This window comes from Anomaloglossus baeobatrachus, chromosome 1, assembly GCF_048569485.1.
Source record: "Anomaloglossus baeobatrachus isolate aAnoBae1 chromosome 1, aAnoBae1.hap1, whole genome shotgun sequence".
In the NCBI taxonomy this organism is placed as follows: Eukaryota; Metazoa; Chordata; class Amphibia; order Anura; family Aromobatidae; genus Anomaloglossus; species Anomaloglossus baeobatrachus.
In genome coordinates, this window is record NC_134353.1 from 653661925 (window position 1) to 653679416 (window position 17492).

General features: G+C 52.2%; 1 protein-coding gene across 5 annotated transcripts in view; it reads right to left on the reverse strand.

Moving 5' to 3' along the window:
* The window catches only part of MORC2 (MORC family CW-type zinc finger 2), a 384344-nt gene that overhangs the window by 82899 nt on the left and 283953 nt on the right, over positions 1-17492 (reverse strand). For all 5 annotated transcript variants that reach the window (XM_075319941.1, XM_075319943.1, XM_075319945.1 and 2 more), the window contains 3 exons: positions 4886-5018; positions 4345-4416; positions 3831-4271 (listed from right to left, as the gene is read on the reverse strand). In XM_075319941.1, the coding sequence (XP_075176056.1) occupies positions 3831-4271; positions 4345-4416; positions 4886-5018 (646 nt within the window). The remainder of the gene's footprint in view (positions 1-3830; positions 4272-4344; positions 4417-4885; positions 5019-17492) is intronic.

Genomic DNA, 17492 nt, shown 5'->3' on the forward strand with positions numbered 1-17492 from the left:
TGTTTGGGGAGCAATTGGCTGAGATCATTAAACAGTCCAAAGGTAAGGACTCCTCCTTACCCCAGCCCAGATCGAGCAAACCTCAACAGAGGAAGTGGCAGTCGAGGTTTCGGTCCTTTCGAGGCTCCAGCAAGACCCAATTCTCCTCGTCCAAAGGGACTCAGAAGGAGCAAAGGAGCTCAGATTCCTGGCGGGCTCATTCACGCCCCAAGAAAGCAACCGGAGGAACCGCTTCCAAGGCGGCTGCCTCATGACTTTCGGCCTCATCCCTCCGCATCCTCGGTCGGTGGCAGGCTCTCCCGCTTTTGCGACATTTGGCTGCCACAGGTCAAAGACCGGTGGGTAGCAGACATTTTGTCTCACGGGTACAGGATAGAATTCAGTTCTCATCCTCCGCCTCGGTTCTTCAGAACCTCCCCACATCCCGACCGAGCAAATGCCCTTCTGCAGGCGGTGTGCTCACTAAGAGCAGGAGTGGTGATCCCTGTTCCTCTGCAGGAACAAGGAAAAGGTTTTTACTCCAATCTCTTCGTGGTTCCAAAAAAGGACGGCTCGTTCCGTCCTGTTCTGGACCTAAAGCTGCTCAACAAGCATGTGAACGCCAGGCGGTTCCGGATGGAATCCCTCCGCTCCGTCATTGCCTCAATGTCTCAAGGAGATTTCCTTGCATCAATAGACATCAAAGATGCTTATCTCCACGTGCCGATTGCTACAGAGCACCAACGTTTTTTACGTTTCGTGATAGGAGACGACCATCTCCAGTTCGTAGCTCTGCCATTTGGTCTGGCGACAGCCCCACGGGTTTTCACCAAGGTCATGGCGGCAGTGGTAGCAGTCTTGCATTCTCAGGGACATTCGGTGATTCCTTACTTAGACGATCTACTTGTCAAAGCACCCTCTCAAGAGGCATGCCAACACAGCCTGAATGTTGCGCTGGAGACTCTCCAGACTTTCAGGTGGATCATCAACTTTTCAAAGTCAAACCTGGCACCGACTCAATCACTAACGTATCTTGGCTTGGAGTTTCATACTCTCTCAGCGATAGTGAAGCTTCCGCTGGACAAGCAGCGGTCACTACAGACAGGGGTGCAGTCTCTCCTTCAGGGTCAGTCGCACCCCTTAAGGCGCCTCATGCACTTCCTAGGGAAGATGGTGGCAGCAATGGAGGCAGTCCCGTTCGCGCAGTTTCATCTGCGCCCACTTCAATGGGACATTCTCCGCCAATGGGACGGGAAGACAACTTCCCTAGACAGGACAGTCTCCCTTTCTCAGATGACCAAGGACTCTCTGCAATGGTGGCTTCTTCCCACCTCATTATCACAGGGAAGATCATTCCTGCCCCCATCCTGGGCAGTGGTCACGACAGACGCGAGTCTGTCAGGGTGGGGAGCAGTTTTTCTCCACCACAGGGCTCAAGGGACGTGGACTCAGCAGGAGTCCACCCTTCAGATCAATGTTCTGGAGATCAGGGCAGTGTATCTTGCCCTATTAGCCTTCCAGCAGTGGCTGGAAGGAAAGCAGATCCGAATTCAGTCGGACAACTCCACAGCGGTGGCATACATCAACCACCAAGGAGGGACACGCAGTCGGCAAGCCTTCCGGGAAGTCAGGCGGATTCTGATGTGGGTAGAGGAAAGAGCATCCACCATATCAACAGTTCACATCCCGGGCGTAGAAAACTGGGAAGCAGACTTCCTCAGTCGCCAGGGCATGGACGCAGGGGAATGGTCCCTTCACCCGGACGTGTTTCAGGAAATCTGCCGCCGCTGGGGGGTGCCGGACGTCGACCTAATGGCGTCTCGGCACAACAACAAGGTCCCGACCTTCATAGCGCGGTCTCGCGATCAAAGAGCTCTGGCGGCAGACGCCTTAGTGCAAGATTGGTCGCAGTTCCGGCTCCCTTATGTGTTTCCACCTCTGGCACTTTTGCCCAGAGTGTTACGCAAGATCGGATCCGATTGCGGCCGCGTCATACTCGTCGCCCCAGACTGGCCGAGGAGGTCGTGGTACCCGGATCTGTGGCATCTCACGGTCGGCCAACCGTGGGCACTACCAGACCGTCCAGACTTACTGTCCCAAGGGCCGTTTTTCCATCGGAATTCTGCGGCCCTGAACCTGACTGTGTGGCCATTGAGTCCTGGATCCTAGCGTCTTCAGGATTATCCCAAGGGGTCGTGGCCACCATGAGACAGGCTAGGAAGTCCACTTCTGCTAAGATCTACCACAGAACGTGGAAGATTTTCTTATCCTGGTGCTCTGCACAAGGAGTATCTCCCTGGCCATTCGCGTTACCTGTCTTTCTTTCCTTCCTGCAATCTGGGTTGGAAAAGGGCTTGTCGCTCGGCTCCCTTAAAGGGCAAGTCTCGGCACTATCCGTGTTTTTTCAGAAGCGTCTAGCACGACTTTCTCAGGTGCGCACGTTCCTGCAGGGGGTTTGTCATATCGTACCTCCGTACAGGCGGCCGTTAGATCCGTGGGATCTAAACAAGGTCCTGGTTGCTCTCCAGAAGCCGCCCTTCGAGCCTCTGAGGGATGTGTCACTTTCTCGACTCTCACAGAAAGTGGCCTTTCTGGTAGCGGTCACGTCTCTTCGGAGAGTGTCCGAACTAGCGGCGCTGTCATCCAAGGCTCCTTTCCTGGTGTTCCACCAGGACAAGGTAGTGCTGCGCCCCATTCAGGAGTTTCTCCCTAAGGTGGTATCCTCTTTTCATCTTAATCAGGATATCTCCTTGCCTTCCTTTTATCCGCATGCAGTTCATCGGTATGAAAAGGATTTACATTTGTTGGATCTGGTGAGAGCACTCAGAATCTACATTTCCCGTACGGCGCCCCTGCGCCGCTCGGATGCACTCTTTGTCCTTGTCGCTGGTAAGCGCAAAGGGTCGCAGGCTTCCAAAGCCACCCTGGCTCGATGGATCAAAGAACCAATTCTTGAAGCCTACCGTTCTGCTGGGCTTCCGGTTCCATCAGGGCTGAAGGCCCATTCTACCAGAGCCGTGGGTGCGTCCTGGGCATTACGACACCAGGCTACGGCTCAACAGGTGTGCCAGGCAGCTACCTGGTCGAGTCTGCACACTTTCACCAAACATTATCAGGTGCATACCTATGCTTCGGCGGACGCCAGCCTAGGTAGAAGAGTCCTGCAGGCGGCAGTTGCCTCCCCGTAGGGGAGGGCTGTCTTTGCAGCTCTAACATGAGGTATTTCTTTACCCACCCAGGGACAGCTTTTGGACGTCCCAATCGTCTGGGTCTCCCAATGGAGCGCCGAAGAAGAAGGGAATTTTGTTACTTACCGTAAATTCCTTTTCTTCTAGCTCCTATTGGGAGACCCAGCACCCGCCCTGTTGTCCTTCGGGATTTTTGGTTGTTTTTCGGGTACACATGTTGTTTATGTTGAATGGTTTTCAGTTCTCCGACGTTACTTCGGAGTGAATTTGTTTAAACCAGTTATTGGCTTTCCTCCTTCTTGCTTTTGCACTAAAACTGGTGAGCCAGTGATCCCACTGGGGGTGTATAGCCAGAAGGGGAGGGGCCTTACACTTTTTAGTGTAATTGCTTTGTGTGGCCTCCGGAGGCAGTGCTATACACCCAATCGTCTGGGTCTCCCAATAGGAGCTAGAAGAAAAGGAATTTACGGTAAGTAACAAAATTCCCTTCTTTTCTGCTAGTGCCTCTTAGGATACTATGAGAACTGTGATCCCAGGAAAAGTAAGACCCAAGTAATTAGTAGGAAAAAGAAAGCTCCTCGATTATTTAAAATGTAAAAAATTACATATCAGACAGATACCCTTCCCTTTTCCCTCCATAAAAGTGGATAAATCATTCCTCACCATAGGGCTTTTGCTTGGAGCTGGTCTCTTTGTTACTAAGGTCTTAGAGTTCTTCAAGGCTGGTGGTGTCGGTATAGATTTGGAGGATTTAGCCGTTTGTAGTGAAGCAGGTTTTGAATGTGACTGTGAAGTTTTTACAATAGACGTTATTCTGCTAAGAGTCTTGGCAGTGTGACTAGCTTTCACGGTAGCTGGGGAAGACGATTTCACGGTAGCTGGGGATGACGATTTCACAGTAGCTGGGGATGAAGATTTCACAGATGCTGGGGTTGACGATTTGGAGGAACTAGCCCGGTCAGCGTTCAATACTGCAGTTCGTTTTGTTTCGGTCCGTTTAACTGTGCTGCTAATTCGTGTAGGTGGAGGTTTAACAACTTCTTTCAAGACTGCAGGAAGAGGTGGAGATCTTGGCCTCAATGGTCGACTTGCAGGAACTGGCGTCTACCAAGAAAATCAGTGTCAAAAACGGTTAAGAGACTTATAAAAGCAAGACACAAAGGGGACAGATACTCACCTCTGTGGGGCGAGTGCTAACTTCCAAGGGCAGTTTCTTCAAGTCCGCACTTGAACGAACAGTGGATATTTTCTGCAATTAATTTAGTAAAAGGTTACGCTACAAAAAGAAAATGTAACAAATTATCTTAAGACGTGTTTCCACAAAGAGATAGCGGATACATGTCTTATAGCTGGAGGCCACACTGATCGTGAGAACAAGGTACTGAACCACCGTTTCTCCTCACTGCAGTCACAATATATGAAGCAGCATGGTTGTGCATAACCCCCAAAAATACTCAGCTATCTTAGTTAAGAGGACCACAACAAGTACGAATATGGGATTGTGACCGACATAATGGTGATTAGTCGGATCTCAGCAGTGTAGTACCCAGTTACCAGACATTTATAACCTATCCTGTGGTTACGTGATCAAGGTTTTTTGTAGGAAAATCCCATTGGTAAACTTCACTCGAGCAATTTGTCATTATCACGTTACAATAGGGAATAGTTATTTAAGCAATTCTTGATTATTCATTACATTTGGATTTACTATTTATTACCTGCAGGGAGTCTAGCTTGTCTTGTTGTTTTTGGATCTTTTCACTTAGAGTTTTTTTCTTGTCTTCTTGTGAAACAATGTCTTTTTTAAGTACTCCAACTGGAACTTTCTGTTTCAGCTCCAGAGACTCACATCTGAAATCAGGATAACAATATAATAGCTCCATAACCAAGAATCAAAAATATCATAAACACATCTAAAAGCACAGCACACACATTGCCCATGATGAATCACTGACTGGGGCTCTCTCAATATTGAGAGGATAGGTGATGTGTATGACATGTAAGGGCCCCCACCAATCAGGAGGATTGGGTTCCCTTCCTCTGGTTTATATGGTGTTAGATTTTGAACATGCCTAGTGGCTCTCCATTCAAAGTCTTTAGGATTAAAAGAACTAGCCAAATGTAGGCTTATAAAACTTACAGTGGTTGTATGGTACCCTGTATTTCTTTTAACCAAAGAGTTCAAAAAAGATATAAAAGAAAATGTGGAATAGAGAAATAGTAGGTTAATTTTAGGCCAAACAATAGAAACACAGGAACATATATTTTATATATGTATGGTTATGAAGCTAGACCTTCATGAACTACACAACAAGTTTATGGTAAACATAAAATATCGTAAACTGTCTAGTTCTTCCCAATTTACTAAAGTCAATTACTTAAAGAAGACCTATCACTAAAAAAGAGAATTTTGTTACTTACCGTAAATTCTTTTTCTTATAGTTCCGTATTGGGAGACCCAGACCATGGGTGTTTAGCTTCTGCCTCCGGAGGACACACAAAGTACTACACTTAAAAGTGTAGCTCCTCCCTCTGAGCTTATACACCCCCTGGTGAGCAGACCCAGCCAGTTTAGTGCAAAAGCTGAAGGAGAATAGCCACCCACAAGTAGACCAGAGTAAGAACCGGAACAACCGGAGACTCTGTCCATGACAACAGCCGGTGATAACACACGGAACAAGAAAATTGCCAACAGGCAACAGGGAGGGTGCTGGGTCTCCCAATACGGAACTATAAGAAAAAGAATTTACGGTAAGTAACAAAATTCTCTTTTTCTTTATCGATCCTTTGGGAGACCCAGACCATGGGACGTTCCAAAGCTGTCCCTGGGTGGGAATAAACAGAAAAAACTAAGAAGTAGGCGGAGCCTAACTTCACAAGTGGGCGACAGCCGCCTGAAGGATGCGTCTGCCCAAGCTCGCATCTGCCGAAGCATGAGCATGCACTTGGTAGTGCTTCGAAAAGGTATGCAGGCTAGTCCAAGTGGCAGCCTGACAGACTTGTTGAGCCGTAGCCTGGTGCCTAAAAGCCCAAGAGGCACCGACAGCTCTGGTCGAGTGTGCTTTGATCCCCGGCGGGGGAGGCACCTGAGTACTCTGGTAGGCGTCCGAAATGGTCGATCTAATCCAACGGGCCAAGGTCGGCTTAGAAGCAGAGAGACCCTTGCGCCGCCCTGTGGTTAGCACAAAAAGAGAGGTGCACCGCCTAAGCGCAGCGGTGCGAGCCACATTAATCCGGAGAGCACGCACCAGATCTAGAGTATGCAGCGCTTTCTCAAAGCGATGAACAGGGGCCGGACAGAAGGAAGGCAAGGAAATATCCTGGTTAAGGTGGAAGGGAGAGACCACCTTAGGAAGAAAGTCCGGGGTCGGACGGAGAACTACCTTGTCTTGGTGAAAAACCAAAAAAGGTGACTCCGAGGAGAGCGCAGCCAAATCAGAGACTCTCCTGAGAGAAGTTATGGCAACTAGAAAGGCCACCTTTTGAGAAAGATGATACAAAGAAACCTCCCTAAGAGGCTCAAAGGGGGGTTTCTGCAATACCGTGAGGACAAAGTTAAGATCCCAGGGATCCAAGAGCCGCCGATAAGGCGGAATGATGTGAGACGCACCTTGCATGAAGTTGCGGATCTGAGCCAGCCAGGCGAGACGCCGCTGGAACAGCACTGATAGAGCTGAGACTTGTCCCTTGAGAGAGTTGAGGGACAGTCCTAGCTGCAGACTGGATTGTAAAAAAGACAGAAGGGTCGGCAACGAAAATGGCCAAGGAGAATGGCCGAAAGAGCGACACCAGGACAGGAAAATTTTCCAAGTCCTGTGATAGATCTTGACGGAAGAAGACTTACGGGCCCGAGTCATAGTGGAGATGACTTCACGAGGAATACCAGAAGCCGTCAAAGAAGGGAATTTTGTTACTTACCGTAAATTCCTTTTCTTCTAGCTCCTATTGGGAGACCCAGACGATTGGGTGTATAGCTACTGCCTCCGGAGGCCACACAAAGCATTACACTAAAAAGTGTAAGGCCCCTCCCCTTCTGGCTATACACCCCCAGTGGGATCACTGGCTCACCAGTTTTAGTGCAAAAGCAAGAAGGAGGAAAGCCAATAACTGGTTTAAACAAATTCACTCCGAGTAACATCGGAGAACTGAAAAACCGTTCAACATGAACAACATGTGTACCCGAAACAACCCAAAAATCCCGAAGGACAACAGGGCGGGCGCTGGGTCTCCCAATAGGAGCTAGAAGAAAAGGAATTTACGGTAAGTAACAAAATTCCCTTCTTCTTCGTCGCTCCATTGGGAGACCCAGACGATTGGGACGTCCAAAAGCTGTCCCTGGGTGGGTAAAGAAATACCTTATGTTAGAGCTGCGAAGACAGCCCTCCCCTACGGGGAGGCAACTGCCGCCTGCAGGACTCTTCAACCTAGGCTGGCGTCCGCCGAAGCATAGGTATGCACCTGATAATGTTTGGTGAAAGTGTGCAGACTCGACCAGGTAGCTGCCTGGCACACCTGTTGAGCCGTAGCCTGGTGTCGTAATGCCCAGGACGCACCCACGGCTCTGGTTGAATGGGCCTTCAGCCCTGATGGAACCGGAAGCCCAGCAGAACGGTAGGCTTCAAGAATTGGTTCTTTGATCCATCGAGCCAGGGCGGCCTTAGAAGCCTGCGACCCTTTGCGCTTACCAGCGACAAGGACAAAGAGTGCATCCGAACGGCGCAAGGGCGCCGTGCGGGAAATGTAGATTCTGAGTGCTCTCACCAGATCTAACAAATGTAAATCCTTCTCATACCGATGAACTGTATGAGGACAAAACGAAGGCAAGGAGATATCCTGATTAAGATGAAAAGAGGATACCACCTTCGGGAGAAACTCCTGAATGGGGCGCAGCACTACCTTGTCCTGGTGGAAGACCAGGAAGGAAGTCTTGGATGACAGCGCTGCCAGCTCAGACACTCTCCGAAGAGATGTGATCGCTACCAGAAAAGCCACTTTCTGTGATAGTCTGGAAAGTGAAACCTCCCTCAGAGGCTCGAAGGGCGGCTTCTGGAGGGCAACTAGTACCCTGTTCAGATCCCATGGATCTAACGGCCGCTTGTACGGGGGTACGATATGGCAAACCCCCTGTAGGAACGTGCGCACCTTAGGAAGGCGTGCCAAACGCCTCTGAAAAAAGACGGATAGCGCCGAGACCTGACCTTTAAGGGAGCCGAGCGACAAACCTTTTTCTAACCCAGATTGCAGGAAAGAAAGAAAGGTAGGCAATGCAAATGGCCAGGGAGACACTCCCTGAGCAGAGCACCAGGATAAGAATATCCTCCACGTTCTGTGGTTCTTAGCGGACGTGGGCTTCCTAGCCTGTCTCATGGTGGCAACGACCCCGTGGAATAATCCTGAAGACGCTAGGATCCAGGACTCAATGGCCACACAGTCAGGTTCAGGGCCGCAGAATTCCGATGGAAAAACGGCCCTTGGGACAGTAAGTCTGGTCGGTCTGGTAGTGCCCACGGTTGGCCGACCGTGAGCTGCCACAGATCCGGATACCACGCCCTCCTCGGCCAGTCTGGGGCGACGAGTATGACGCGGCTGCAATCGGATCTGATCTTGCGTAGCACTCTGGGCAAGAGTGCCAGAGGTGGAAACACAAGGGAGCCGGAACTGCGACCAATCTTGCACTAGGGCGTCTGCCGCCAGCGCTCTTTGATCGCGAGACCGTGCCATGAAGGTTGGGACCTTCGTTGTTGTGCCGGGACGCCATTAGGTCGACGTCCGGCCTTCCCCAGCGGCGACAGATTTCCTGAAACACGTCCGGGTGAAGGGACCATTCCCCTGCGTCCATGCCCTGGCGACTGAGGAAGTCTGCTTCCCAGTTTTCTACGCCGGGGATGTGAACTGCGGATATGGTGGAGGCCGTGGCTTCCACCCACATCAGAATCCGCCGGACTTCCTGGAAGGCTTGCCGACTGCGTGTCCCTCCTTGGTGATTGATGTATGCCACCGCTGTGGAGTTGTCCGACTGAATTCGGATCTGCTTTCCTTCCAGCCACTGCTGGAAGGCTAGTAGGGCAAGATACACTGCTCTGATTACCAGAACATTGATCTGAAGGGTGGACTCCTGCTGAGTCCACGTACCCTGAGCCCTGTGGTGGAGAAAAACTGCTCCCCACCCTGACAGACTCGCGTCTGTCGTGACCACCGCCCAAGACGGTGGTAGGAAGGATCTTCCCTGTGATAATGAGGTGGGAAGAAGCCACCATTGCAGAGAGTCCTTGCCGTCTGTGAAAGGGATACTTTCCTGTACAGGGATGTTGACTTCCCGTCTCATTGGCGGAGAATGTCCCATTGAAGTGGACGCAGATGAAACTGCGCAAACGGAACCGCCTCCATTGCCGCCACCATCTTCCCGAGGAAGTGCATGAGGCGTCGTAAGGAGTGCGACTGACCTTGAAGGAGAGTCTGCACCCCAGTCTGTAGTGACCGCTGCTTGTCCAGCGGAAGCTTCACTATCGCTGAGAGGGTATGAAACTCCATGCCAAGATACGTTAGTGATTGGGTCGTGACAGGTTTGACTTTGAGAAGTTGATGATCCACCCGAACGCCTGGAGAGTCTCCAGTGCAACATTCAGGCTGAGTTGGCATGCCTCTTGAGAGGGTGCCTTGACAAGTAGATCGTCCAAGTAAGGGATCACAGAGTGTCCCTGTGAGTGCAAGACTGCTACCACTGCCGTCATGACCTTGGCGAACACCCGTGGGGCTGTCGCCAGCCCAAATGGCAGAGCTACGAACTGAAGATGGTCGTTTCCTATCACGAAACGTAGAAAAACATTGGTGCTCTGTAGCAATCGGCACGTGGAGATAAGCATCTTTGATGTCTATTGATGCTAGGAAATTTCCTTGAGACATTGAGGCAATGACGGAGCGGAGGGTATCATCCGGAACCGCCTGGCCTCCACGTGCTTGTTGAGCAGTTTTAGGTCCAGAACGGAACGGAAAGAGCCATCCTTTTTTGGCACCACAACCAGATTGGAGGAAAACCGTGTCTTGTTCCTGAAGAGGAACAGGGATTACCACTCCTTCTGCCTGCAGAAGAGCATCGGCTCGGTGGGGAGGTGGGGACGTTCTGAAGAATCGAGTCGGAGGACGAGAACAGAACTCTGTCCTGTGCACGTGGGCACACTGTCCCTCACCCACCGGTCTGTGACCTGTGGCAGCTAAATGTCGCCAAAGGCGAGCGAGTCTGCCATCAACCGCGGATGCGGAGAGATGAGAGAGCTGAGAGTCATGAGGAGACCGCCTTGGTAGCGGTTCCTCCGGCTGCCTTCCTTGGGCGTGATTGAGCCCGGCCGGAAGCTGAGCCCCTCTGAGGCTTTTCAACCCTTTTGGACGAGGACAATAGGGACCTGCCCGAGCCTGGGAAGGACCGAAACCTCGACTGTCCTTCCAGGACAGCATTAATAGGGTAAGTCGCAATGCAGACATTGCGAGGTTACGGACGCCCCTGCGGCACAGATGTACATGTGCTCAAGACCAGCTGCGCAAGAACAGCTGAAAAGCTTAGGGTGCCCATACGGCTGTGAATGCCGGAGCAACCGACACGCCGATAGCCTCATAGACAGATTTCAACCAGAGTCCATCTGTCTGTCAATGGCATCTTTAAGTGAAGTCCCATCTCCACTGCAACTGTGGCTCTAGCCGCAAGCCTGGAGATTGGAGAATCCACCTTTGGACCCTGGGTCCAACGCTTGACCACGTCAGGGGGAAAGAGATAACGTGTATCCTTAATACGTTTGGAGAAAACGCTTATCTGGGAAGCGTGGTGTTCCTGGACTGCTTCTCTGAAGTCAGCGTGGCCAGAACAATACTCAATATACGTTTGAGCTACTGAAATGGGACTTCTCCTGCTGTGAAGCTGACTCCTCCGCTGGGGGAGCTGAGGGAGAAAGATCCAACATTCCATTGATGGACGCTATAGGATCATTCCTTATGGCGTCACCATCCGGTGTATCCGGAGTGAGAGCGGTGTCAGGATCAAAGTCCTGATGAGCTACGTCTGCCTCATCATACAGAGAGTCTTCCTGGGACCCCCCCCGGAGCACCGATTTTATTCCAAATGAGGGTGGCCAGGGAGCAATGCTCCAGATTGCCCATGGCCTGTCCGGACTGCAAGTCTCTATCCCATTGCAACTCCGTCCCTGTCCTTGGACAGGGTTGAGAGGTGGTTCTTTTGGCCACGTCAAGTAGAGACCCCGGCTGACCAAGTGCTACAGGGGAGCATTGCACACAATGGGGTTCAGTGCCGTGGAACAGTATCACATGCAGTAAAAACAGCATCGAAAGCCTGTGTTGCTTATATGCTGCTGCCGACTTATAGAGCCAAGAATGGCGACCGTACAGTGCAATGTATAGCATACAAGCATAAAGTACAAATGAACACTGCAGCCCATGCAGTACAAGCAGCATAGAAAGCCTGTGCCTTGGCACCCTTGCTTTTTTGCTGCTGTTGTCTAGCCATCTAGGGGAATATGGCCCAGAATAGCGACCATACAGTGCAATGTATAGCATACAAGCATAAGTACAAATGAACACTGCAACACCTGCAATACAAGCAGCATAGAAAAAAACCTGTGCCTCAACACCCTTGCTTTTCTGCTGCTGTAGTCTAGCCATTCTATGGCGAATATAGCCAAGACTAGCGACCGTACAGTGCAGTGTATAGCATACCAGCATAAATACACATGAACACTTCAGTACGTGCAATACAAGCAGCATAGAAAGCCTGTGCCTTAGCACCCATGCTTTCCTGCTGCTGATGTGTCGCCATCTAAGAGGGCATATAGCCAAAAATAGCGACCTATGCAGTGTAAGCATAAAATACAAATGGACAATCTGCGGTATTTAGTGTCAGCACTTCAGGTGCCGCTTACCGCCCGCCTATAAGCGGGTGTGTGGTCGCCCTAGTCCTGTGCCTGGTTGCCCAGAGTCCGTTCTCTCAGCTCGGACTGCAGGAATGGCTGCCGGCGTCCTTCTCCAGCTCGTGTGAGTAGGGGCGGGCCGTGGGCGTGCCCCAAGTCAGAGCGGGAAACCGGCGTCCCACTGTGTCCAGTGAGAGGGCTGGAGCATGTAAATAAGGCTCCAGCCCTCGGCGCTGTTGATTGTACAGCGTCTCTCCCCTACCCTGATTGACAGGGTGGGGGCGGGAACGAAGCGGAGCTAGGCCGCAAAAGCCGGGGACTGGATTTATAAGCGCCGCCGCCGTAAAAGCGCGGTCGGCGCTAAGTCCCCGGCGCACTACAAGTCCCAGCCGCGCCGCCGCTCCCGGAGCGTCCGGCGCGGTAGTTCCCAATAATAAAGTCACTCAGCTAGGCTGCAGTGACTGTAACCCTTTACTGTCCCCGGCGTACTAGCACACCCAGCAAGTCTGGAGTGTGCTGTGCCTGTGTGTACGGGGACACAGAGTACCTGAATGGTGCAGGGCCATGTCCCTGAACGGCACTCCCGCTCCACATCCAGCAGGTTCAATGGGTCTGTGGATGGAGCCCGGCCTCAGGGCTTTGGGGCCGGTAAGATCCCACTTCCTCAGAGCCCCTCAGGGGGATGGGGAAGGAAAACAGCATGTGGGCTCCAGCCGCCGTACCAGCAATAGGTACCTCAACCTTACAAACCACCAGTGGGGTGAGAAGGGAGCATGCTGGGGGCCCCATATGGGCCCTCTTTTCTTCCATCCGATATAGTCAGCAGCTACTGCTGACTAAACAGTGGAGCTATGCGTGGATGTCTGACCTCCTTCGCACAAAGCCGAAAACTGGTGAGCCAGTGATCCCACTGGGGGTGTATAGCCAGAAGGGGAGGGGCCTTACACTTTTTAGTGTAATGCTTTGTGTGGCCTCCGGAGGCAGTAGCTATACACCCAATCGTCTGGGTCTCCCAATGGAGCGACGAAGAAATCCAGGACTCAAGAGCCACGCCGTCAATTTGAGTGACGCAGAATTCGGGCGGAAAAACGGACCTGGCGAGAGCAGGTCTGGACGGTCCGGAAGATGCCACGGCATCTCCACGGACAGTTGGAGCAGGTCCGGATACCAAGCTCGCCTGGGCCAGTCCGGTGCAATGAGGATGACTCGACGGCCCTCCATTCTGATCTTGCGCAGGACTCTGGGCAAGAGAGCTAAAGGGGGAAACACGTAGGACAGACAAAACTGGGACCAGTCTTGAACCAGAGCGTCCGCGGCGAAGGCCTGAGGATCGTGGGAGCGAGCCACGTAAACCGGAACCTTGTTGTTGTGACGGGATGCCATTAGGTCCACGTCCGGAGTGCCCCACCTGCGGCAGATTGACTGAAACACTGCCGGGTGCAGAGACCACTCGCCACCGTCCACGGATTGACGGCTGAGATAATCTGCCTCCCAGTTTTCTACGCCAGGGATGTGGACTGCGGATATGGTGGACTTGGAGTCCTCCGCTCATTGAAGAATGCGTTGGACCTCCAACATTGTTAGGCGGCTGCGTGTCCCGCCTTGGTGATTGATGTAGGCTACCGCTGTCGCGTTGTCTGACTGGACTCGAATGTGCTGCCCGCCAACAGGTGGTGAAAGGCTAGGAGAGCTAGAAGCACAGCTCTGGTTTCCAGCACATTGATTGAAAGGGCTGACTCGGACGGAGTCCAAGTGCCCTGAATTCTGTGGTGGAGATGTACTGCTCCCCAGCCGGATAGGCTGGCATCCGTGGTGAGAATCACCCAGGACGGAGCCAGGAAGGAGCGCCCTTGGGACACGGAGAGGGGTCGAAGCCACCACTGAAGAGAGGTCCTGGTCCGTGGCGACAGAGCCACTAACGTCTGTAAGGAGCAAGGCCGCTTGTCCCAACAGCGGAGAATGTCCAGCTGCAGAGGACGCAGATGGAACTGGGCAAAGGGAACCGCCTCCATGGAAGCCACCATTTGACCCAGCACCTGCATCAGGCGCCTGAGGGAATAACGGCGGGGCCTCAGCAGAGAGCGCACCGCTAGCCGGAGAGACTGCTGTTTGATTAAGGGCAACTTCACAAGTGCCGGCAAAGTCTCGAACTGCATCCCTAGGTACGTGAGACTCTGGGTCGGAGTCAGAGTGGATTTGGGAAGATTGACAATCCACCCGAATTGGGCTAGGGTGGCGAGAGTGAGCGAAACACTCCGCTGACAGTCTGCGCTGGATGGACCCTTGACCAGAAGGTCGTCCAGATAAGGAAGCACTGCTAACCCCTGGAGGTGCAGGACCGCAATCACTGCCGCCATGACCTTGGTGAATACCCGAGGGGCCGTGGCTAACCCGAAGGGGAGAGCCACGAATTGGAAATGATTCTCCTATCGCAAAACGTAACCAACGCTGATGTGACACTGCGATTGGCACATGTAGATAGGCATCTCTGATGTCGATGGACGCCAAGAACTCCCCTTGGGTCATAGAGGCAATGACTGATCGCAGAGACTCCATGCGAAAATGCTGCACCCGGACATGCTTGTTGAGAAGCTTGAGATCCAGGATGGGCCGGAAGGTACCGTCCTTTTTTGGAACTAGGAAGAGATTGGAGTAAAAACCTCTGAACCGTTCCTGAGCGGGAACTGGGACAAATCACTCCGTTTGCCTGCAAGGACGCCACGGCCTGCGAGAAGGCGGCGGCCTTGGAGCAGGGGGGAGTTGAGAGAAAACATCTGTTTGGCGGGCTGGAAGAGAATTCTATCCTGTAGCCGTGAGATATGATGTCTCTCACCCACTGATCGGAGACCTGATTTAACCAAGCGTCGCCAAAGTGGGAGAGCCTGCCACCGACTAAGGACGTGGCTGAAGCGGGCAGAGAGTCATGAGGAAGCTGCCTTAGTGGCAGAACCTCCTGCGGTCTTCTGCGGACGCGCTTTTCGGCGCCAGTTGGATTTCTGATCCTTGGCTGAGTTAGCGGACGAGGCGGAAGGCTTAGAGGATGACCAGTTGGAGGAACGAAACCTCGATTGATTCCTACACTGGGCGGGTTTCCTGGTCTTAGTTTGTGGCATGAGAGTACTCTTCCCGCCAGTAGCTTCTTTAATGATTTCATCCAGCTGTTCACCAAACAGCCGTGAACCAGCAAAAGGGAGCCCAGCAAGAAACTTCTTGGAAGAAGCATCTGCCTTCCACTCTCGAAGCCACAAAATCCTGCGGATAACAAGAGAATTAGCTGAAGCCACCGCAGTGCGGTGAGCAGCCTCTAGCATGGCAGACATGGCATAGGATGAAAAGGCTGAAGCCTGAGCAGTTAAGGTAACCATCTCAGGCATAGATTCCTTGGTGAGGTAATGCATCTCCTCTAGAGAAGCAGAGATGGCTTTGAGAGCCCACAGTGCTGCAAAAGTCGGGGAAAACGCGGCCCCCGCAGCTTCGTACACAGATTTGGCCAGAAGGTCAATCTGACGGTCAGTGGAATCCTTAAGTGAGGTGCCGTCAGACACCGACACAACGGTCCGGGCTGATAGCCTAGACACGGGAGGGTCTACCTTTGGGGAGTGAGACCACTCCTTGACCACCTCAGGTGGAAATGGAAACCAGTCATCAGAACCACGCTTTGGAAAGCGTTTGTCAGGGCAGGCCCTGGGTTTGGTCACAGCGGTCTGGAAACTAGAGTGGTTAAAGAACACACTCTTCACTCTCTTAGGCGAGGTAAACTGATGTTTTTCTGCCAAAGAGAGTTGCTCCTCTGATACTGGCGGATTGAGATCCAGCACAGAATTAATAGAAGCAATCAAATCACTAAGATCTGAGTCACCCTCAGAGAAATCGATGGGATACATAGCCTCCGAGCCCCCAGTGAGGGCATCCTCCTCATCTTGAGTCAGCTCTTGAGACAGAGCCGTGGGATGGGGAGGGGGAGGAAACCCTGCGCCTTCTCTTAGAAGGCCGGGGTCTGGGATCAGATGATGAATCCTCCGTGAGCTCTGATGGACGGAGGTCAGAGGATAGGAATCCTCTGTCAAGAGTATTAGAGGCACCCTGAGAGGGGGGCTGATGCATATTCATCAAAGTCCTGGACAAAAGTCCCATGGACTCAGCAAATGACTGGGATATGGACCTAGAAAAGGACTCTACCCAGGCCGGGGGTTCAATCACAGGTGCAGCAGCAGCCTGAGAGACCACTGGGGGTGAGACTCCAGGCTGTGGCACCGTCAAGTTAGAGCAACCATCACAGTGTGGATAAATGCTCGGCTCAGGCAGCAGGAGCTTACATGCAGTGCATGCAGAATAAAGCTTTGGAGCCTTGCTCCTTGTGTGAGACATGCTGCTGGAGTGGGGGCTTTGCAGAGAATGAACCCCAGGGAGAATATACAGAGGTCCAACACCGGAGACCGGCTGTGGCTTACCAGACCGCTGAGCGCGGTGTTGTGTGCCCTCCAGATCCCGAAGCCCGGTCCCCCAGAGCACAGCACCTCAGCAGAGATGCAGAATGCAGGATGTCCCAGAGCAGAGTGAACTCTGCCTGAGAAATAAGAGAGGGGGCAGGACTAGGGGCGTTCCTATAAAAGAGCGGGAACTGGAGGGCTATAGAGACCTGCCGGGAAGGAGGGATGCCCCAGCAGTGGGGAGTGTCCCTCCCCTGTGTAGAACGGCCGCCGGGAGGAGTCGAACCTGTCCCTCTGCATGAGTGACATGCGAGGGCAGGAAAACGAAACTAGGCCTCCGGCGAAGCCGGGGCCTAAATTTAAGCGGCGAGACCGACAAGCAGGCACCATCGGCGCGGTTCTCAGGCAAAAGCTGGAGAACCCGCCGGAAAAGTTAAAAACAATCACATACAGCATACTCTCCCCTTACAATAAAGAACCGGGACCCCCAACATAAACGTCTCAGGTACTTAGCTGCTGAGACGCAGGGCCATGTCCCTGGGGATGAGTGCTCCGGTCCAACAGAATCCTCAAGGGGCTGCGGATGGAGACCGGACTCCTGCCAGGCATGGAGACCGTGCTGGCTCTCACTTCAAGCCAGAGCCCAGCAAGGATGGTGAAGGAGCGCGGCATGTAAGGCTTCAGCCTTGTAAATCAACCTTAACAACACCGCCGACACAGTGGGGTGAGAAGGGACATGCCGGGAGTCCAGACATGGACCCGCTTTTCTTCAAACTCTTTCCAAGAGTCAAACAATCAGATGAGAATCAAAGACCTCAGAATTAGAATTAGTAGATCCATACTGTCTTTATAACATTATTATTTCTATACTACGGTTCCCAAACCTTACATTAATCCTACAATAAACTCATAGTATATATACTCAAAGAAATATTCAAAAAATATTTTCCAAGTGGATTCAATATCAATTTTATTATTTTTGT